Source organism: Castor canadensis, chromosome 11, assembly GCF_047511655.1.
Source record: "Castor canadensis chromosome 11, mCasCan1.hap1v2, whole genome shotgun sequence".
Taxonomy (NCBI): domain Eukaryota; kingdom Metazoa; phylum Chordata; class Mammalia; order Rodentia; family Castoridae; genus Castor; species Castor canadensis.
In genome coordinates, this window is record NC_133396.1 from 105,082,015 (window position 1) to 105,097,524 (window position 15,510).

At 49.5% G+C, this 15,510-nt stretch overlaps 1 protein-coding gene across 1 annotated transcript; it reads right to left on the reverse strand.

Annotated features, from left to right (window-relative positions):
- Nucleotides 1–757: 757 nt before the first annotated feature.
- Nucleotides 758–13,879, reverse strand: Rhbg (Rh family B glycoprotein). Its single transcript, XM_020169841.2, has 10 exons — nucleotides 13,402–13,879; nucleotides 6,488–6,674; nucleotides 5,895–6,045; nucleotides 5,631–5,778; nucleotides 3,733–3,899; nucleotides 3,287–3,424; nucleotides 3,033–3,166; nucleotides 2,344–2,465; nucleotides 1,351–1,424; nucleotides 758–1,163 (listed from the first exon to the last, which is right to left on the reverse strand). The coding sequence occupies exons 1-10, from the start codon at nucleotides 13,586–13,588 to the stop codon at nucleotides 1,095–1,097; spliced, it is 1,377 nt and encodes a 458-aa protein (XP_020025430.2). The 5' UTR covers nucleotides 13,589–13,879; the 3' UTR covers nucleotides 758–1,094.
- Nucleotides 13,880–15,510: the final 1,631 nt, after the last annotated feature.

The window sequence follows — 15,510 nt, forward strand, 5'->3', positions numbered from 1 at the left end:
TCCATCTATGGGAGAGATGGACTCTAAGGGATGAGATCCAAAACCCTGGCATCTGCCTGACCGGTAGTGGGGGAGAGTGGAAACTCGAAAAAGTCTTCTGTCATGAATTCTTGAGGCCCACAACTGAAGAGAACAGGAAGTGGAGTTAGGCTGGAGGGAAGGACTTCCATTCTTGGTAGAGGATAAAGGATGGGCACAGAAAGCATCTTCAGCTGGGTCTAGAGCACCCTCTCGTGGTTGAATGACTTCAGGCCAACAGAAGATCTGGGCCTGCCTTCATCCTCCTCTCCACAGCCCTAAGCCATTCAAGGTCCTTCCTATTCTCTATTCCTCAGTCTCAGGACAGGGACATAAGGTGGCACCTAGGTGATGGCTGCTTTCAGCTTCTAAGAGTTGGTGGCAGATGGTTTCTTATGCCTCTATTGGGCCCTGTGGGGGCCTCTTCCTACTCCATTTAGAGGCTACCAGAATTGAGGGTCAGAGTGGCAGCAATTGGGCCAGAGGAAGAAAGTTTGGGCAGTCTGAACTATGCTAGGACAAACACAGGCTTTCTGGGAAAGAAAGAGCTCCCAGTCCCTGGAGAGGGCAAGCCCAGATAGGATATAGGCCTAGAAAGATGTCACATCCTGCAGGGTGGTCTGTGGACCCAAGCAGGAAGGATTTTGTCACCAGTAAGGTCTTTGTCCAATGTTCTAGCACAGTGATTTAGAGAGAAGAATTTCCCATGTTCCCAAGGGACGAAAAGAAGGAGTCAGAGTCCTTGGACATGGTGGTGTTTATCACCCCCGGCTTAGGCTTCATTGTAACCATGTGACACTGACTCAGTGGATGGGCAGTCACTTAGAGCCTCACTTTGGCCATCTTCTACCCACAGTTGCAGGCTAGTAGGAAAGTAGGCATGGGGTAGTTGGTGAGGCTTCTGCTCTGCTGCTGTGTCCCCTGTCAGTCACAGATCTGTCCCCCTACCCTCTCCTGGGTAGAGATGGCCTAGGGTTAGGAGGTTCTTTCTGGCTCAGCATTTCTTCCTTGCAGCAGTAGCTAAAAAAGGGATTTCTCAGTGGGAGTATCCTCATCTTCTAAAAGGAGAGCATCAGTCAGGCCTGGGTGTCTGTTTCCTCCACATTCAGAGCTTCCTGGACTTCATGCTCATGCTCCCCAGGTACCTGGAAGGCAGGGGAAGGGCGAAGAGACAGCTCCAGGGTACCTGAAGCCATAGTTCCAGAGTATTCACCAATGGAGAAGTAGGCAAGGAAGGAAGGAGGCAGGTTGGACCATAGCAGGTGAGGCAGGGAAGAGAGGGTCAAAGGGTATGAAGGCCCCAGGGGCACAAGGATTGTAGCTGTATCTTACCTCCCAATAAATCTGGTCCTCGTAGCACTGGGAATCTGGGGGGGAGTCCAGGCAGGGCAGCCTCAGCAAGAGCCCTGGTGGTGGTGGTGGTGGTAGAGGGACATATGTAAGACTTCTCTGTCCTCCACCCCAAGGGAGGTTGTCACTCAGTGCCACAGGGCACAGAGGGGCCAAGAGGTGTGAGGTCAACCTTGGTGCCTGTTGCAGGCAAACCACAGCTGTATTTGTTGAGCACTACTATGTGACAGACCCTGTGCCAAAGGCTTGACAAGCATTGCCCACCTGAGAACCCACAGCAACCCTACAAGGTGCCCTGGGTTACCAACAAAGAAACCAGGGCTCAAAGAAGTAAAGTAATTTGCTCAAGTTTGCAGTCAGTAATTGGCCAAATCATAATCCTGTCATGACCCCAGATGCTAAGCTTTCTGTGGCTTCCCACTTAGGAGGGCCCAGAAAAATGTTTATTGTATAAATAAGTTATTAAATGAAAGAACTGAACCTTAAAGAATGAAAATCTCAGGTGAAAAAAGAAGGGTAAGGATATTGAATCAGGTTTTTATTTTTTAAGGCCAGACATCAGCAAGAGCTGCCTGACCTGGACCCAGTGGGCACTCTGCCTATATGGACAGTTTTGTGCTCTGGCCTAGGTGAGCCAATTTGGGCCACCTTCTCTGCCAGATTGCTAGCCTGCTCTTTCTGGGCTTCAGCGGAGTTGGACTGCCCTCTAGTGGGCAGAATGAGCATCACAAGCGAGCCAGACCAAGAAGAACAAGTGCCCACTTACACCTCCTCACCTAAAGGATATTACCCATGACCCCTCAACCTAACCTCTCATCTGGCACAAGTTAGGTGCTAAATAAATATCTGTGAGTGGATGAATCAGTGTCAGGGACACAGGATCCAATGGTCTTTCCTCCAAAGAACCACCCTCCTCTGTCTTCTCCCTTCCTTGGAGTAAATGCCAGTCTCCCACCCCCAGTGAAGACCACTCACCTCCAAGGAGCCCGCCCATGAAGGCAAACACCAGTGTGACAAACAGCCCCAAGAGCTGGTACATGGCCTGAGATCTGGCACTGCGCTGGCCCTCAGCTAGGAGTGGAAATACACTCTCCAGGCTGCAGGAAAACCAAATTGTGGAGAGCCAGGGGTTGGAGGATGGGGACTGACAGGAATGGAGCATGGGGCCAAGTATGTTTATGTACAGGAATTCACAGAGGACACAAAGCAGCCAAAAGGTCCTACAGGGAGCCTGCCAGGCCAGGTCTCACCTCTAGGCCTTTGCTCAAGCCAGGCCATAGCCTGGAATGCCCATCCCCTCTATATGTCAACAGACCCCACATTCCTTCCAAGATCCAGTTTGAGGACTACTTTTGCCCACCCTCTTCTCTGAGCCATACAATGTGCAAAAGTAGATCCCAAGGCTTATTATCTCTTACTGATCTTTTAGTAACACTCAACATTCTTGAAATCACTTGTTCAAGGACCTTTTGCTACACTTGACAGGATAGTCCCTGGGTTGGTCCCGTTTGCTCCAGTTTCCTTGGCTTTCAATATGGTAGAGGAATGGATGGATGGATGGATGAAAACAGACACTGGCTTTTTGTGTTGGTTCACAAACTAAGGAGAGGGATGGAGGTCATTCCAGAGGGATAATGACTGCATGTAGGTTGGGGGAAACTCACCCATCCCCGTAAACTTCGTGGGTGGCCAGTCCAGCCACAAGGACTCCCAGGAGAGCCCCCAGGACCCCTGGCATCCCATGGAGGTTGTTGACTCCACATGTGTCTTGAACTTTGAATTTTGACTCAAGAACAGGCTGGAGAAAAGGATGGATAATCAGGCTTGTGTGACTCTTCCCATCCTCACTCCAGGCCTGGTGAGGAGATAGAAGGAAAGTGACTCCATGTTCTGCCCAAAGCCCAAGAGGCAGCCATACCGTTAAGAACTTGTACCCAAGGGTGGAGACAGTCCCGGCCAGGAAGCCAGCTGCCAGAGCCCCAAAGGGTGTCAGCATCATTTCACCTGATGTCCCCACCACAACCCCTCCAGCCAGCGCTGCATTCTGGATATGGACCTAGGGGAACAGGGAAAGGCAAGGCTCTGGAGGACTTTCAGACCATCACACCCACACTCAACCCAACCCCACCCACTGCAGTGGAATCTACTGCTTCTGGAAGTCTCTCCGCCATCTGCTCTCTAGTTCTCCTGCTTTCATATTATCTCCTTCCACTCTGATCCCACCACCACCAGGGCAGATGGAACCCTGCCCCCTCCCCCCGCCATGCTTGCTGCCCTAGAGACTTCCCTGCAGGGTCTTAGGGTCTTAGACCTCTCCTCCTGCCAGGCCAGCCCCTCTGCTTTCCCAAGGCCTCCTCCCCATACCATGTCCAGTCGCCCATCACCACTGACAAAGGCCGACAAGGCGAAGGTACTGAGGGTGCTTGCAGTCAGGGAATAGTACGTGTTGAGGGCTGTCCGATGCTGCACATCACCCAGCGAGGTGGGTGCAGAGTTGAAGCTAGGCCAGAAGATCCACAGGAAGATGGTTCCTAGATGGTGGGCAGTCAGGCACAATGAGAGGAAGTAAGTAGCTTCTCCATAAGGTTCAGGATGTGTGACTGCAGACAAACCACTTACTCTCCGCAGCCTCAGTTTCCCCATCTCTAACGTGGGATTGATAATAAAGTCATCCCATAATGTGAGTATTAAAGGAGGTGATGTGTATTAACACATAGTCCATGGCCTAGTAGGTACTGAATACTCAAGAAGGGGTTGGGGGTGGATCTAGAGCACTTATGCATGAGGCCCTGGGTTCCAACCTCAGCAAACCCCACCGCCTCCAAAAACAACAAAAGACTCAACTCAACGATGGCATGAAGGGGAAACTACCTGATTGAAAATCACAGAGCATTGAGGGGTTTTGTTCATTTGTTTATTTGTTTTGTTTTTTTTCTTTTCAAAGTATCAGAAAAGGAAAGGAGAAAAGTCAAAGGCCTGTGCATCAGGCGCTATGCTGGGTACTTCATATATATATATCAGGACAACAATCTGCTTTATAATCTCAACTGCCTCCTAGAGAGGGCTGCCCCTGCATGGCTCAGGAGGGCTTGTTTGTTGAGCACAGGCTTAGGCCATGTACTTGGGATAGGAACTGGGGTCAATGTACCCTGCTGGCCTGTGAGGTTCACAGGTCAACCCTAGAGGGAGAGGGAGGGGGAGGAGGAACCAAGGGACAAGGTGAGGGAGAAGGCTGGGGGACCTGTACAGTGGACCAGCAAGGTGGGAGGCTTAGGGACTGCCCCTTAGTCCTGAGTGGCCTGTTGGTTATAACTTCTGTCACCCCACAGCCTTGAGTAAAATCTATCCCACTCCCCTCTGTAATCTCTAGGTGGAGAGTTGGGGGAGAATGGAGGGAGGGGCCAGCTTCCTGCTTGGGTGACCGACACACTGCAGCTCAGCAGTTGGGAGGCAGAGGAGAAAAAGGACCTAAGTTCCTCATGGATGCCTGGAAATCTTGGGGCAGCCTTAGAACTTCAATCCAAGCTTACCGGATTCTTCTGCTGTCTATTTCCCAAGGAACCCAGAGGTGGGTGAGAAATACAAAACAGCCTCCCTTTGTAGTGCAAGAGTAAGCAATACAGTCACACTAATCAACACCTGCGAAAAAATAACGTGGATTTCTTTTCCTGACTGCAGGTCTCAAATGTAGAGTGAAGGGCAGAGGCCACTGGGAGACCAGGCTTCCAGGTCAGACACTACCACTCCCTGGGGTGACCCAAGTCACCTCCTTCTCTCCTTACCCCTGAGAGAGCAGAGGCTTTCAGGATCCCAAGAGGAATGTCCTTAGATGCTGGAAGGCCGCATTAGGGGCTGGCAGAGGTTATAGGTTTGCAGAAAACCAAACAGCAGATATCCAGGCTGGGTGGAGCCCAGTGTAACCAGAGGAGGAACTGGAGGACAATGCATCTAGATGAGGGGTCTGGTTTCTAATATGTCGGGTGTGGGGTGCTGGAAGGTTTTAAGCAGGATTGAGGGGGATTTGGAAAGGAACATAGGAATGGATGTGAGCCATGTGTGAGGGCTGAGTCCTAAAAAATTGTGATAAAACCATTTAGAATGATGACCTCTGACCTTAGGGCTTTCAGAGCAGAATCCAGTGGGAAGGGAGTCCCCAGCCAGAACCCCAAGGACAGCAAGCAGCACCCTGAGTCTTGCCTGGAGATGATGTCTGCTAGCCCAGATCAGAGACCCCAATGTCACCCCACCTTGGCAAGTCTCACCAATCATGGCAAAGAGGTCCGAATGGTAGACAGAGCTCTGGCGGTGTTTGCTTTTCTCCAGTTGGGGCCTGTAGAGGACCCTTGAGAGAACCAAGCCAAAGTAGGCACCAAACGTGTGGATGGTCATGGAGCCTCCAGCATCTCTGACCTGGGGAGGTGGAATTGAGGTGGAGAGGCAGCCCCTGCCCCCACCTAGAAGCTCTCCACTTTAAAAGCCCAGTCTTGAACCACCCACGTCCTCACCCTGTCCCTGTCCAGACTCACCTCCAGGAGAGTGAGGAGCACAAACTCATTGATGCCAAACAGCACCACTTCTAGCAGGGCCATGAGCAGCAGCTGGGCAGGCCCGGTCTTGCCCAGAATGGCGCCGAAGGAGATGAGCACGGCCCCCGCACAGAAGTCAGCGTTGATCATGCTGCAGTCCCATGGATTGGGGTGGAAAGAGGCAGGGAAGTGGCTCCTGGGCTTCCCAGGCATGAAACAGAGACAGCACAACACAGGCAGGAGAGGGCAAAGAGGAAAAGGGGGCCCTCACCCTGAACCTGACTCTCAGGGAGGATCTGTGACTTGGCTGACAAAGCTCACACTAAGTGAGCCAAGAGCTCCTCCTTACCCTGCCCATTTTCACTGCGCTCTCTCTCCTCCTAGGAATCTGGGGTATAGGAGCCTTAAAAAAGTGAGGAGGTGGGATAGAGTGTGAGGTTCAAGGATGGAGATAAAATCAGGCAATAAGAACAGGCAGGACACCTACAGAGATCAACTAATGGGTCAAAAAACAGGGGTCAGGAAGTAGACTTGGACAGGGAGCTGGGGCCTCCCAGGTGACCCTGGAGGAGCCAGGAGACGCTGCTGCCCACCTCTCCACACCAATATGGATGTGGCCACCATGGAAGGAGTGGAAGAAGCCCTGCACCAGTGTGGACCATTGCAGAGCAAAGGCGGCCAGGAGGAAGGTGAAGCCCACGCTGCTGAAGCCATAACGCTGCAGGAAGACCATGAGGAAGCCGAAGCCCACGAAGACCATGGCATGAACGTCCTGGAAGCCTGCAGTGTGTAGGGGAATGTGGGGGTATTGGGGTTGCTCTGGCCATAGCCCATAAACTAACCAGCTATCTTGCCTGTGCTCTGGCTGTACCAGCCAGGGCTGCCTTGAAGTGGAGCCACAACTATAAAACTCCCCAGGCATGGCGGGGCCTCCAGCCCTGAGTCACCTAAGCAGAGTTGGCCAGCTTGGAGCAGTGGGACCCAGACTACCCCTGCTGTCCCCACGTCAGAGGAAAGGACTAGCACTTTCTGTTCTATTCATTTGCTCATTGTCCCTACTTACCCCATCACCCCATTCACCCCTGGATCTTTTAGAGCTAAGAGTTGAAAGTCCAACCTGTAGTCTTTCCTGCTACAGACCCTATCTCTCCATGCTCAAAATCCTCTTCCCCTTTAGGTTTCTTTGCAACTTTCCCTTCTGCTAGAAAGTCCTTCTTGATGTCTAACCTCCATCACTCATCCTTCAAAGTCAATACCTTTCCATTTTGATGATTTAAAAAATAAATTGGGAAATAGCTTTGAATTGCTAACAGAAATTACTTCAGGAAAAAGCAATTGAAGGGAGGGGTAAGGTTGCTGTGTTGCACAACTTCAATGCAAATGACGTCCCTAGACTTGAGCAGTGTGGAGACTCCCTCTGAAAGGGAGAATTTTATTTTTTAGTTTGTTTCTTCTATACTTTAAATATTTTAACTTTATAGATGAATTACTTAATTTTTTTTGGCAGTGTTGGGAATTGAACCCAGGTCCTTGTACATGGTTGGCAAGCATTCTACCTCTTAAGCAATGCCCCCAGTCTTTTTGTTTGTTTTTGATTTTGAGATAGGTGTCACTAACTTTGCCCAGGCTGGCCTTGAGCTCAAGATCCTCCTGACTCTGCCTCCTGAGTAGCTGGGATTACAGGTGTGTACACCTACACAAAATAACTTCAGTTTTTTAAAGTGTGAATGGCTTCTAGACAGGAAGATCTGGGGCTTTTCTGTTTGCTTTCTATTCTGAATCACTCTGCATAAAGAGCTAAGCTAGTAAAAACAACACACAGTAATACAGAAAATACATACAAATAGTTAAACAGCTAGCATTAATTATGAAAAATTAGCACCGTTTATTCTGGAATCCTTTCCCCTATATCTACTTTTTTGGTAGGACTGGGGTTTGAACTTGGGGTTTCAAACTTACAAAGCAGGCACTCTGCAGCTTGAGCCACACTTTCAGTTCATTTTGCTCTGATTATTTTGGAGATGGGATCTTATGAACTATTTGCCTGGGCTGGCCTGGAACTTCAATCCTCCCAATTGCAGCCTTCTAAGTAACTAGCATTACAGTTGTGAGCCACTGGCACCTGGCTCCCCATATCTACTTATAAACAGGGCTTGAAACACTCTAGTCTGATATTCAGCCCATCTGGTCTTATGTTATTTGTCTGTGGTCTATATCTATTGTAATGTCATGCTATGTTTTTGGCTTTAATCAAAGAACACCAGGCACCTATACCTCACACCTGAAATCCTAGCTACTCGGGAGGCTGAGATCAGGAGGATCATGGCTCGAGGTCAGCACAGGGAAATAGTGCACGAGACCCCCATCTCCAAAGTAAAAGAGCAAAATGGACTGGAGGTATGGCTCCAAGTGGTGGAGTGCCTGCTTTGCAAGCTGAAGCCCTGAGTTCAAACCCCAGTCTCACAAAGAAGAAAAAAGAACACTAGAGAAAGAATTATCATGAGTGCCATTACTGCACTCAGTAAATACAATATTGAGAGACAGGGTCCACCATCCCCCAAAAACCTCCTTTTATACTCCAAGTGAGAAATTTACTTCTCCCAAAGAACATGTCACTTTCCCACATCATTTCAAGAGTTCCGGCTGTCACTGATGGTGGAAGACAGACTTCAAAGGACCAAAGAATTATAAGCTTGAGGCTGCCTTGATTCTGATAAGAATATAATAGAACTGTTTCATATTTCCCTTTTTTCCTCACTGCCTGGAAGCTCAGAGTTACACTAGAATGTCAATCATAACAACTGTAGGCCCTTACAACATTCATTATTTCAGATGTTATATTATATTTCTCTTCTTTCTTTCCTTAATCTGAAAATTAGAAAGTCCATGATCTGAAAATTAGAAATCCAAAATGCTCCAAAATTGGAAACTTTTTAAGAACCAACTTGATGCTGCCAGTGGAAAATTCCACACATGACATCATCTAATGGGCCACCGTCAAAATGCAAGTGCACTAAAACATTGTATAAGTTTACCTTCAGGCTATTTGTATAAGATGCATATGAAATTAATGTGTTTTTTGTGCATACTCGAATCCCAGCCTCAAGATAGTTCATGGTGATTATGCAAATATTCCAAAATATACAATCAACTTTTGGTCCCAAGAATTTTGCATAAGAGAAAACCCATACACATTTTTGTTATAAATAACCTCAAATCTCTTATAATAAGGGGCACCATCTAAAGAAAACATAAATCATGGCCACTTTTTCTTTTGGCGGTCCTGGGGTTCAAACTCAGGGCCTTGCACTTGCTAGGAAGGCATTCTACCACTTGGGCCACACTCTCAACCCCTTTTGCTATTTTTTCCTCACATTTATTCCCTGGGCGGGCCTGGACCTTGACCCTCCTATTTATGCTTCCTGCATAGCTGGGATGACAAGTGTGTCATAACGCCCAACTTTTATTGATTGGGATGAGGTCTTGAGAACTTTTTGCTGGAGCTGGCCTCAAACTCCAAATCCTTCTGATCTCATTTCCCATCTCCCAAGTATCTAGGATTACCAACCATTGCATCAGTTCAAATTTTTTGTTTAATTTGAAGAGGCTTCAGAAAATTATTACTGAGCCAGCGCTGGTGGCTCACACCTATAACCCTAGTTATTCAGGAGGCAAAGATCAGGAGGATCAAGGTAGCCCCAGGCAATTAGTTCACGAGACTCTATTTCTAAAAAACCCATCATGAAAAAGGGGCTGATGGAATGGCTCAAGTGATAAGAGTGCCTGCCTAGCAAGCAAGAGACTTTGAGTTCAAACCCCAGTGCCACCAGAAAAAAAAAAAAATTGTATTGGCCTTTGGAATGCAATCAACAACTTTGAAAGAAGCAAATTTTTATGTTGTTTTTGGTGTCATACATAAGAGCAAACGGGAAATGAGTTTGTAAGCAAAGGGTTAAATGTGCACTGGAATTGGAGGTTGGTAGCCCCAGCAGCCAAGGAGAGTGAGGCTCTGGAGGCCTTCTGGCCTCACTAAATGTCTCCAACCCTGCATGGCTTTTCCAGACCTGCCTGCTCCTGAATCATAGCATCTTACAACAAAACAGGGAGAGACAATACTTAGAACTCAGCCTACAGCCTAAATTCTTTTAGACCTCTCTGCCTGACTTCTTTTCTCCTTATACAAAGTTTAAAGAGGAGATCTTGTCTGTTCTTATGCCCAAAGACAGCAAGATAGCAAAGGGGAATGGGTCACAGGACTGCCAGCCAATTACATGTAGAAACTGCTCTGAAACTTGTCTTAACTGGAGGTAATATTTATATCTCTTTACCTGGGTTTGTTTGGAATCAAAACTCAATCCCTTGACCTTTCAACTGAAGTATAAGCATCAAGCAATCTCCTTCTCTGTGGAACATTCCACAAAGAGACTCTCCTTGAGGTCTGATGGGTGAGAGGCTGGTCCAGCTGGAGGCAGGGGGTGACCCCACTTTCCCTTCAGGGAATTGCTGTGGGGTGAGATGGAGCCTGACCCCTGCTTACCAAACCCTTCCAACCTTTGGTTGGAGAAGATAAAAAGCCCTCTACAGTCACCTGTTGCCCTCCCTCCTTCCCTTACTGCCAGACTCCAACCCTGCCAGGTGACTTCTAACAGGACAAGATTAACACAAGGTGCAGTTAAAATTCAGGCTTTAGCGTCTGACAAGGCTGGATTTAAATTCCAGGTGCCACTACCCCCTTCTGACCCTGTGACCTTGGACAAGCCACTTAGTCTCTCTGAGCCGCAGCTGCTTCATCTGCAAAGTGTGGATATAGAACATGAGGAGCAGGGAGGAGGAAGGGGCTTGGGAGGCCATCTTCCCATACTCCCCCCTTAACCCCACCTCATGCCAGGACAATGGGTTGCATTCTTCCAGAAGTCACAAGCCACTCTGGTCCACATCACATTCTCCTACCCCCATCACTTCCAAGATTCTGATTACATCCATCCTAAATCCCTCTCCCCAGATCTCTGGAGTATCTAAAAAAGGACTGTCCATATTTTTTTCTTAGAAACCTTTCTCATGTTTGCTTTTGTGGCCCCTATCAACCTGGCTCTTTGCTCTTTTTTTGGCGATACTCAGGGTTGAACTCAGGGCTTCACACTTGCTACCTCCGGCAGCCCATGATCTTTTTTTAATTTTCCATCACTTGCCTCATGGAATAAGAAGTTTGTAGATCAGATGTGGTGGCATATAGCTTGCAATCCGAGCAATGGAGAGGCAGAGGCAGGAAGATCAAGAACTCAAGGCCTAGCTGGGCACCGGTATTTCACACCTGTAATCCTAGCAACTTGGGAGGTTGAGATTGGGAGGATCATGATTCAAGGCCTGCTTGGGCAAATAGTTCATGAGATCCCACCTCCAAAACAACCAAGCAAAAAGAGCTGGAGAAGTGGCTCAAGCAATAGAGTGCCTGCTTTCCAAATGTGAAGCCTTAGTTCAAATGCCAATCCCACCAAAAAAAAAAAAAGAAAAGAAAAGAAATGACCTAGTTCATGTGGCTCTTTTTGTAACTTTCTATATGACTTTGACAGGTCACATGACTTCTCTGGCTCTCCATTTCCTAGAAGGATAGATCAAATGGACCCTGAGGATCCTTCCTGAATAGATAATAGACAGCCCTTCAGAGTGGCCCTGCTTGGCACTGGCCAATCCCAGCAGCCGCAGAACTCCCTTTCATCTCCCGAATCAAAGGATGGTAGCTGCACCTCCCTTTGGCCTTGACCCTTTTCCCTGGACACATAGACAGGTGAGGACATGGCTCATCAAAGCCCCAAGCTCTAGGGACCACATGCCTCCCTCCTGCCCAACCTTCCCCCATAGCAGGGTTAAAGTCCACAGGGATGGAAACCTAAGGCAGAAAAAGAAGTAGAAACCACACTGCTATTCCTCTTACTGCACTCCGGAACAGAAAGCTGTGTGTCCGAGGGGATCCCAGCACAGAGGCAGTGGGGCAAGAGGTTGGACGCGATGCAGGGTTTTGTAGCAGCTCTGAGTGAAGCCCATGGGAGAAGTAAGTGTGGAGTTCATGGCAAGCAGCCAGGTCAGACCCTGAACAAGAGCTTGTTTCTCTCAGCTTCTGGTTTGTTTCATCCCAACTCCCTATCTCTCTGGACAAATTAATGGCCCAGCTTTGAGGCTCTGATTTCCATCCCAGCTTCCAAGGCTCATCTTGCCCAGGTTTGGAGATAAAATGTGGGGATGGAGAAGCTGTAACGCCTCTTCCCCAGATAGCTGGGGGTCTGGCTCTTCATGCCCAAGCCCAAGTCACTCCCTCACAATGTTCTCAGCATTGTGAGCTTCATTTTGCTGGGGTTGGGACAGGGTGAGGTAGGGACAGCCTGCCACCAGCTCTGCCTACAGAAAGTAATGCATTAATAGCATGGGATGTTTTAAAGAAGACTTTCACACCACTAGGCCTTGTTTGAATGAATATCTTTGAAACAGAGGCATCTGGGGCTGGAGGAATGGCTCCAGTGGTAGAGCTCCTGCCTAGCAAACATGAAGCCTTGAGTTCAAGCCCCAGTACCACCCTCCCCCCAAAACAAAACAAAACAGAAAACCCTGAGGCATCTTTTCCCCACTGCTCAGAGGGAGAAACAGATTTTAGAGGTCAGTTTAAGCATTTCTGATGAAAGGTGGGAGGTCTGATGCTCTTGGTTCTAGCTATGCAGGGCCTAAGGTACAAGGCAGGGCCCCCAATCTTGAGGGAGAGGCTCTGGATCCATGGGGGGAGGTTTAATTTCCCCCTCCTGAGCCTGCGGGCAGGCAAGTGCCTTGCAGTGAAAGGAATCGAATTCCTGAGTCCTCCTTCTAGCTTGCCACTCACATGATGGGAGATTATGAGTGAGCAAGGACTCCTCTGTGAAATGGCTAATGACCCTGCAAGGCTTCCTCTCAGGTCTGAGAGCGGCTGGAAGGTGGTTGTCTTTTCTCTCTGCACCGAAAGGGGTGGGGAAGAAATGCCTGATACCAAAGGAGTCTTGCTTGGATGCCTGTAGATGAGAGTGCCATTACTTTCTCCAGTGGCCCCCTCCCCTGCCTCTCCTGCCCAGGAGGATTCTCTTTCCTGTAGTCAGGGTGGGGTGGAGCCTCTCAGAAACGCAGTCTTAGTCTAGGCAGCCTAGCAAAGCCCACATGGAGGTGGGATGAAGAAGTGGCTAACACTGGGGCTTTGGATCTGGATTCAAATTCTAGCTCCCCTCCTTCTGACTGTGTGACCCTGAATCAGCCACTTCACTTCCCTGAACCTTTGTCTGTCTCATAGATTAACAGAGATAATTAATGTGCCATCGTCAGCACAGTACCTGGAACGTGGCAGACACTAGACAAAGGGTGCTGTTTTAATTAAATCCGAGGCCCTTCACCTCAACGAGAGGGGTTACCACCTCGGGGCCGATCTGAGCACCCAAGGGTCCCCTCCCAAGAGGCTTGAGGGTTTTGCGTCCCGCGCGCCCTCACCCGCACTCACTTGGGTAGCGAAAGTAAAACTCATTGTTCGCGTTACTGTGGTTGCCCCAGTGCCAGAGGGCAGCGTCGGTTTCGTGGTTGTAGCGGACAAAGATGGCAAAGAGGATGGCGGTGGCGCCCTGGAAGAAGAGGCACAGCAGGGGCAGGTGCAGTCGCCGGCCCGCGGCGCGGTGGGGAGACCTGGCCATGGGACAGGGGCTGTGAAACCGCGGGCTCTGGCTGGGGCTCCGCGCCACGCGGAGCTGACACTCCCCGGGCAAGCCCAGCAGGTTTCACCTAGGCGAGGTCTCGCAGGAATCCCCGCCCACGTGGAGCCCCGCCCACACGGAGGTCCGGCTCTGGGGTGCTCGGGGTCCCAGACCCAGCCCGCAGTAGGCGCCTCCGCCGGTGGCTTGAAGTGAGCTAGGTCTGGATTCGGCCTTCGGACCCCGAGGTCATGTCTCCCTTGGCCTAGATGACCTGGCGCTTGTCCGGTTGGTGCAAGTCCTTGGAGGTGACCCTGGAAAGGCGCCAGGTGCTTTACTGGGGCACAGCTGCGAGACCTGGTGGTGGGAGGAGAGAGGGCACCCGCCCCCTTCTACATGGTGTTAGTTCAGGGCGTGTCTCTCTGAAGAAACAAGAGTCCATTAAAGGCCCCAGTGGGCCCTCCCAGAGCTAGCACCAGAGATGGGGGGAAAGGGGAAGCGTTTTTTGGTTTATTCAATCTTTCCTATTGAAAAAGCAGACCAGGAGAATGGAGATCAACAGATGCTCCCCAAGACATTGATGATTAACCCGGCCTAGGATGTCTGAGGCTCAGCAGTAGCATCCCTTACCCTGTTTTGAGCCTTTGCCCCTTCCCATTTCCCCTCCTAATCTGCACCAGGCTGGGTCCTGCCGTGCTGACACCGGGGTTCCCTGCACCACCAGTGTGCATGTAAGAGAATTTGGGTCTCCTCTGTTGCTGGAGAGGAGAGAGGTTAGATGGAAGGAGGGTCTTAATAGGAGTTGAGTTCCTTATCACAAAAGCAAGACCTGCCTCCACCAGGATTCTGGCAGGCAGACAGTGAGGTGTGAGACTTGGATGGAACACTTATAGGGAGTCAGGCTGCAGAGAAGAACCGGATGGCTCTTCCTTCCAGGAGCAGATATAGGGTAGGAGATGGATACTGAAGAGGGAATTTAATGGAATAGAGATGGAGAATCACTTCCTGGGCAAGTAATGTCTGAAGGCAATCTGGAAGAACAACCTAGGGATTGGACAAGGGATAAATAAAGAGGGGAGGTTTCAAGAAGTGGGAACAGGAGTCTTTACTCCTATTTCCTGCATGGGAAGCAGGAAATGTTTCTCCTTTCATTTCTCTCCACTTTTTGGTGGTACTGGGACTTGAACTCAGGGCTTCATGCTTGCTAGGAGGAGCTCTACTACTTAAGCCACTCCGCCAGCCCTCTCCCCACTTTTATCCTATTGTACTAAATTTTTTTCCTATACTGTTCCTATACTTTTCCTTTGCTATTATTTTTACTAAAAAATTTTTAAAAAGGAAGAAAAGAAAAAAGAAGGAGCAGTACAGACAGCACTCCGATAATGTGAGCCTCCAGTGTGTTCAGAAACTGAGTGTGGAGTGGAGGAGTCTAGAAAGGCCTTGAAGGTCCTGTGAAGCATATGGTTTCTATCTAGCAGGTGCTGGGCCACTAAAGGGTTCCCTGACATTGTTGGTTCTGATACCTGACAGTCCACAGGGGTTTTGTCCCTTCTCAGGAGTACACAGGGATGGCAGCACATGGAGTCCTGACCCTCTTCCTTTTTTCCCCTTTGCCCCTTTCCAGTTCCCTTCCTCTGCCCTCCCTTCAGGGACTTGACCGTCCAGCCTGCAAGAACTGTGGAGGACAATTGGATTCTAGGTATCCAGTTTTCCTCCCCTAAGTGCCCAGCCAGGGCACATGAAGGAGTAGGGGTCAGCCTCTATAGCATGGTTCCGAGCTGGCCGTCGGGGCCCCTGTCCAGATACTCTTCATCACTACTTGATCAGCAGGAAGGTTGTTTTCAGGCCCCTCCTGGGGTGAGGGAGATGTCTGGTCAGCAGACTTTGGATAATGATTCACATCTGGGCTTCCTCCCAGGCCCGGC

Excerpts from the sequence above, each read along its gene's own strand:
- Rhbg (XM_020169841.2), bottom strand. The coding sequence starts at position 13,588 with ATGGCCAGGTCTCCCCACCGCGCCGCGGGCCGGCGACTGCACCTGCCC. Across the intron at positions 6,046-6,487 it reads ATCCATATTGGTGTGGAGAG|CATGATCAACGCTGACTTCT; the intron begins GTGGGCAGCAGC and ends ATGGGACTGCAG. Across the intron at positions 3,425-3,732 it reads GTGATGGGCGACTGGACATG|GTCCATATCCAGAATGCAGC; the intron begins GTATGGGGAGGA and ends CTGTTCCCCTAG.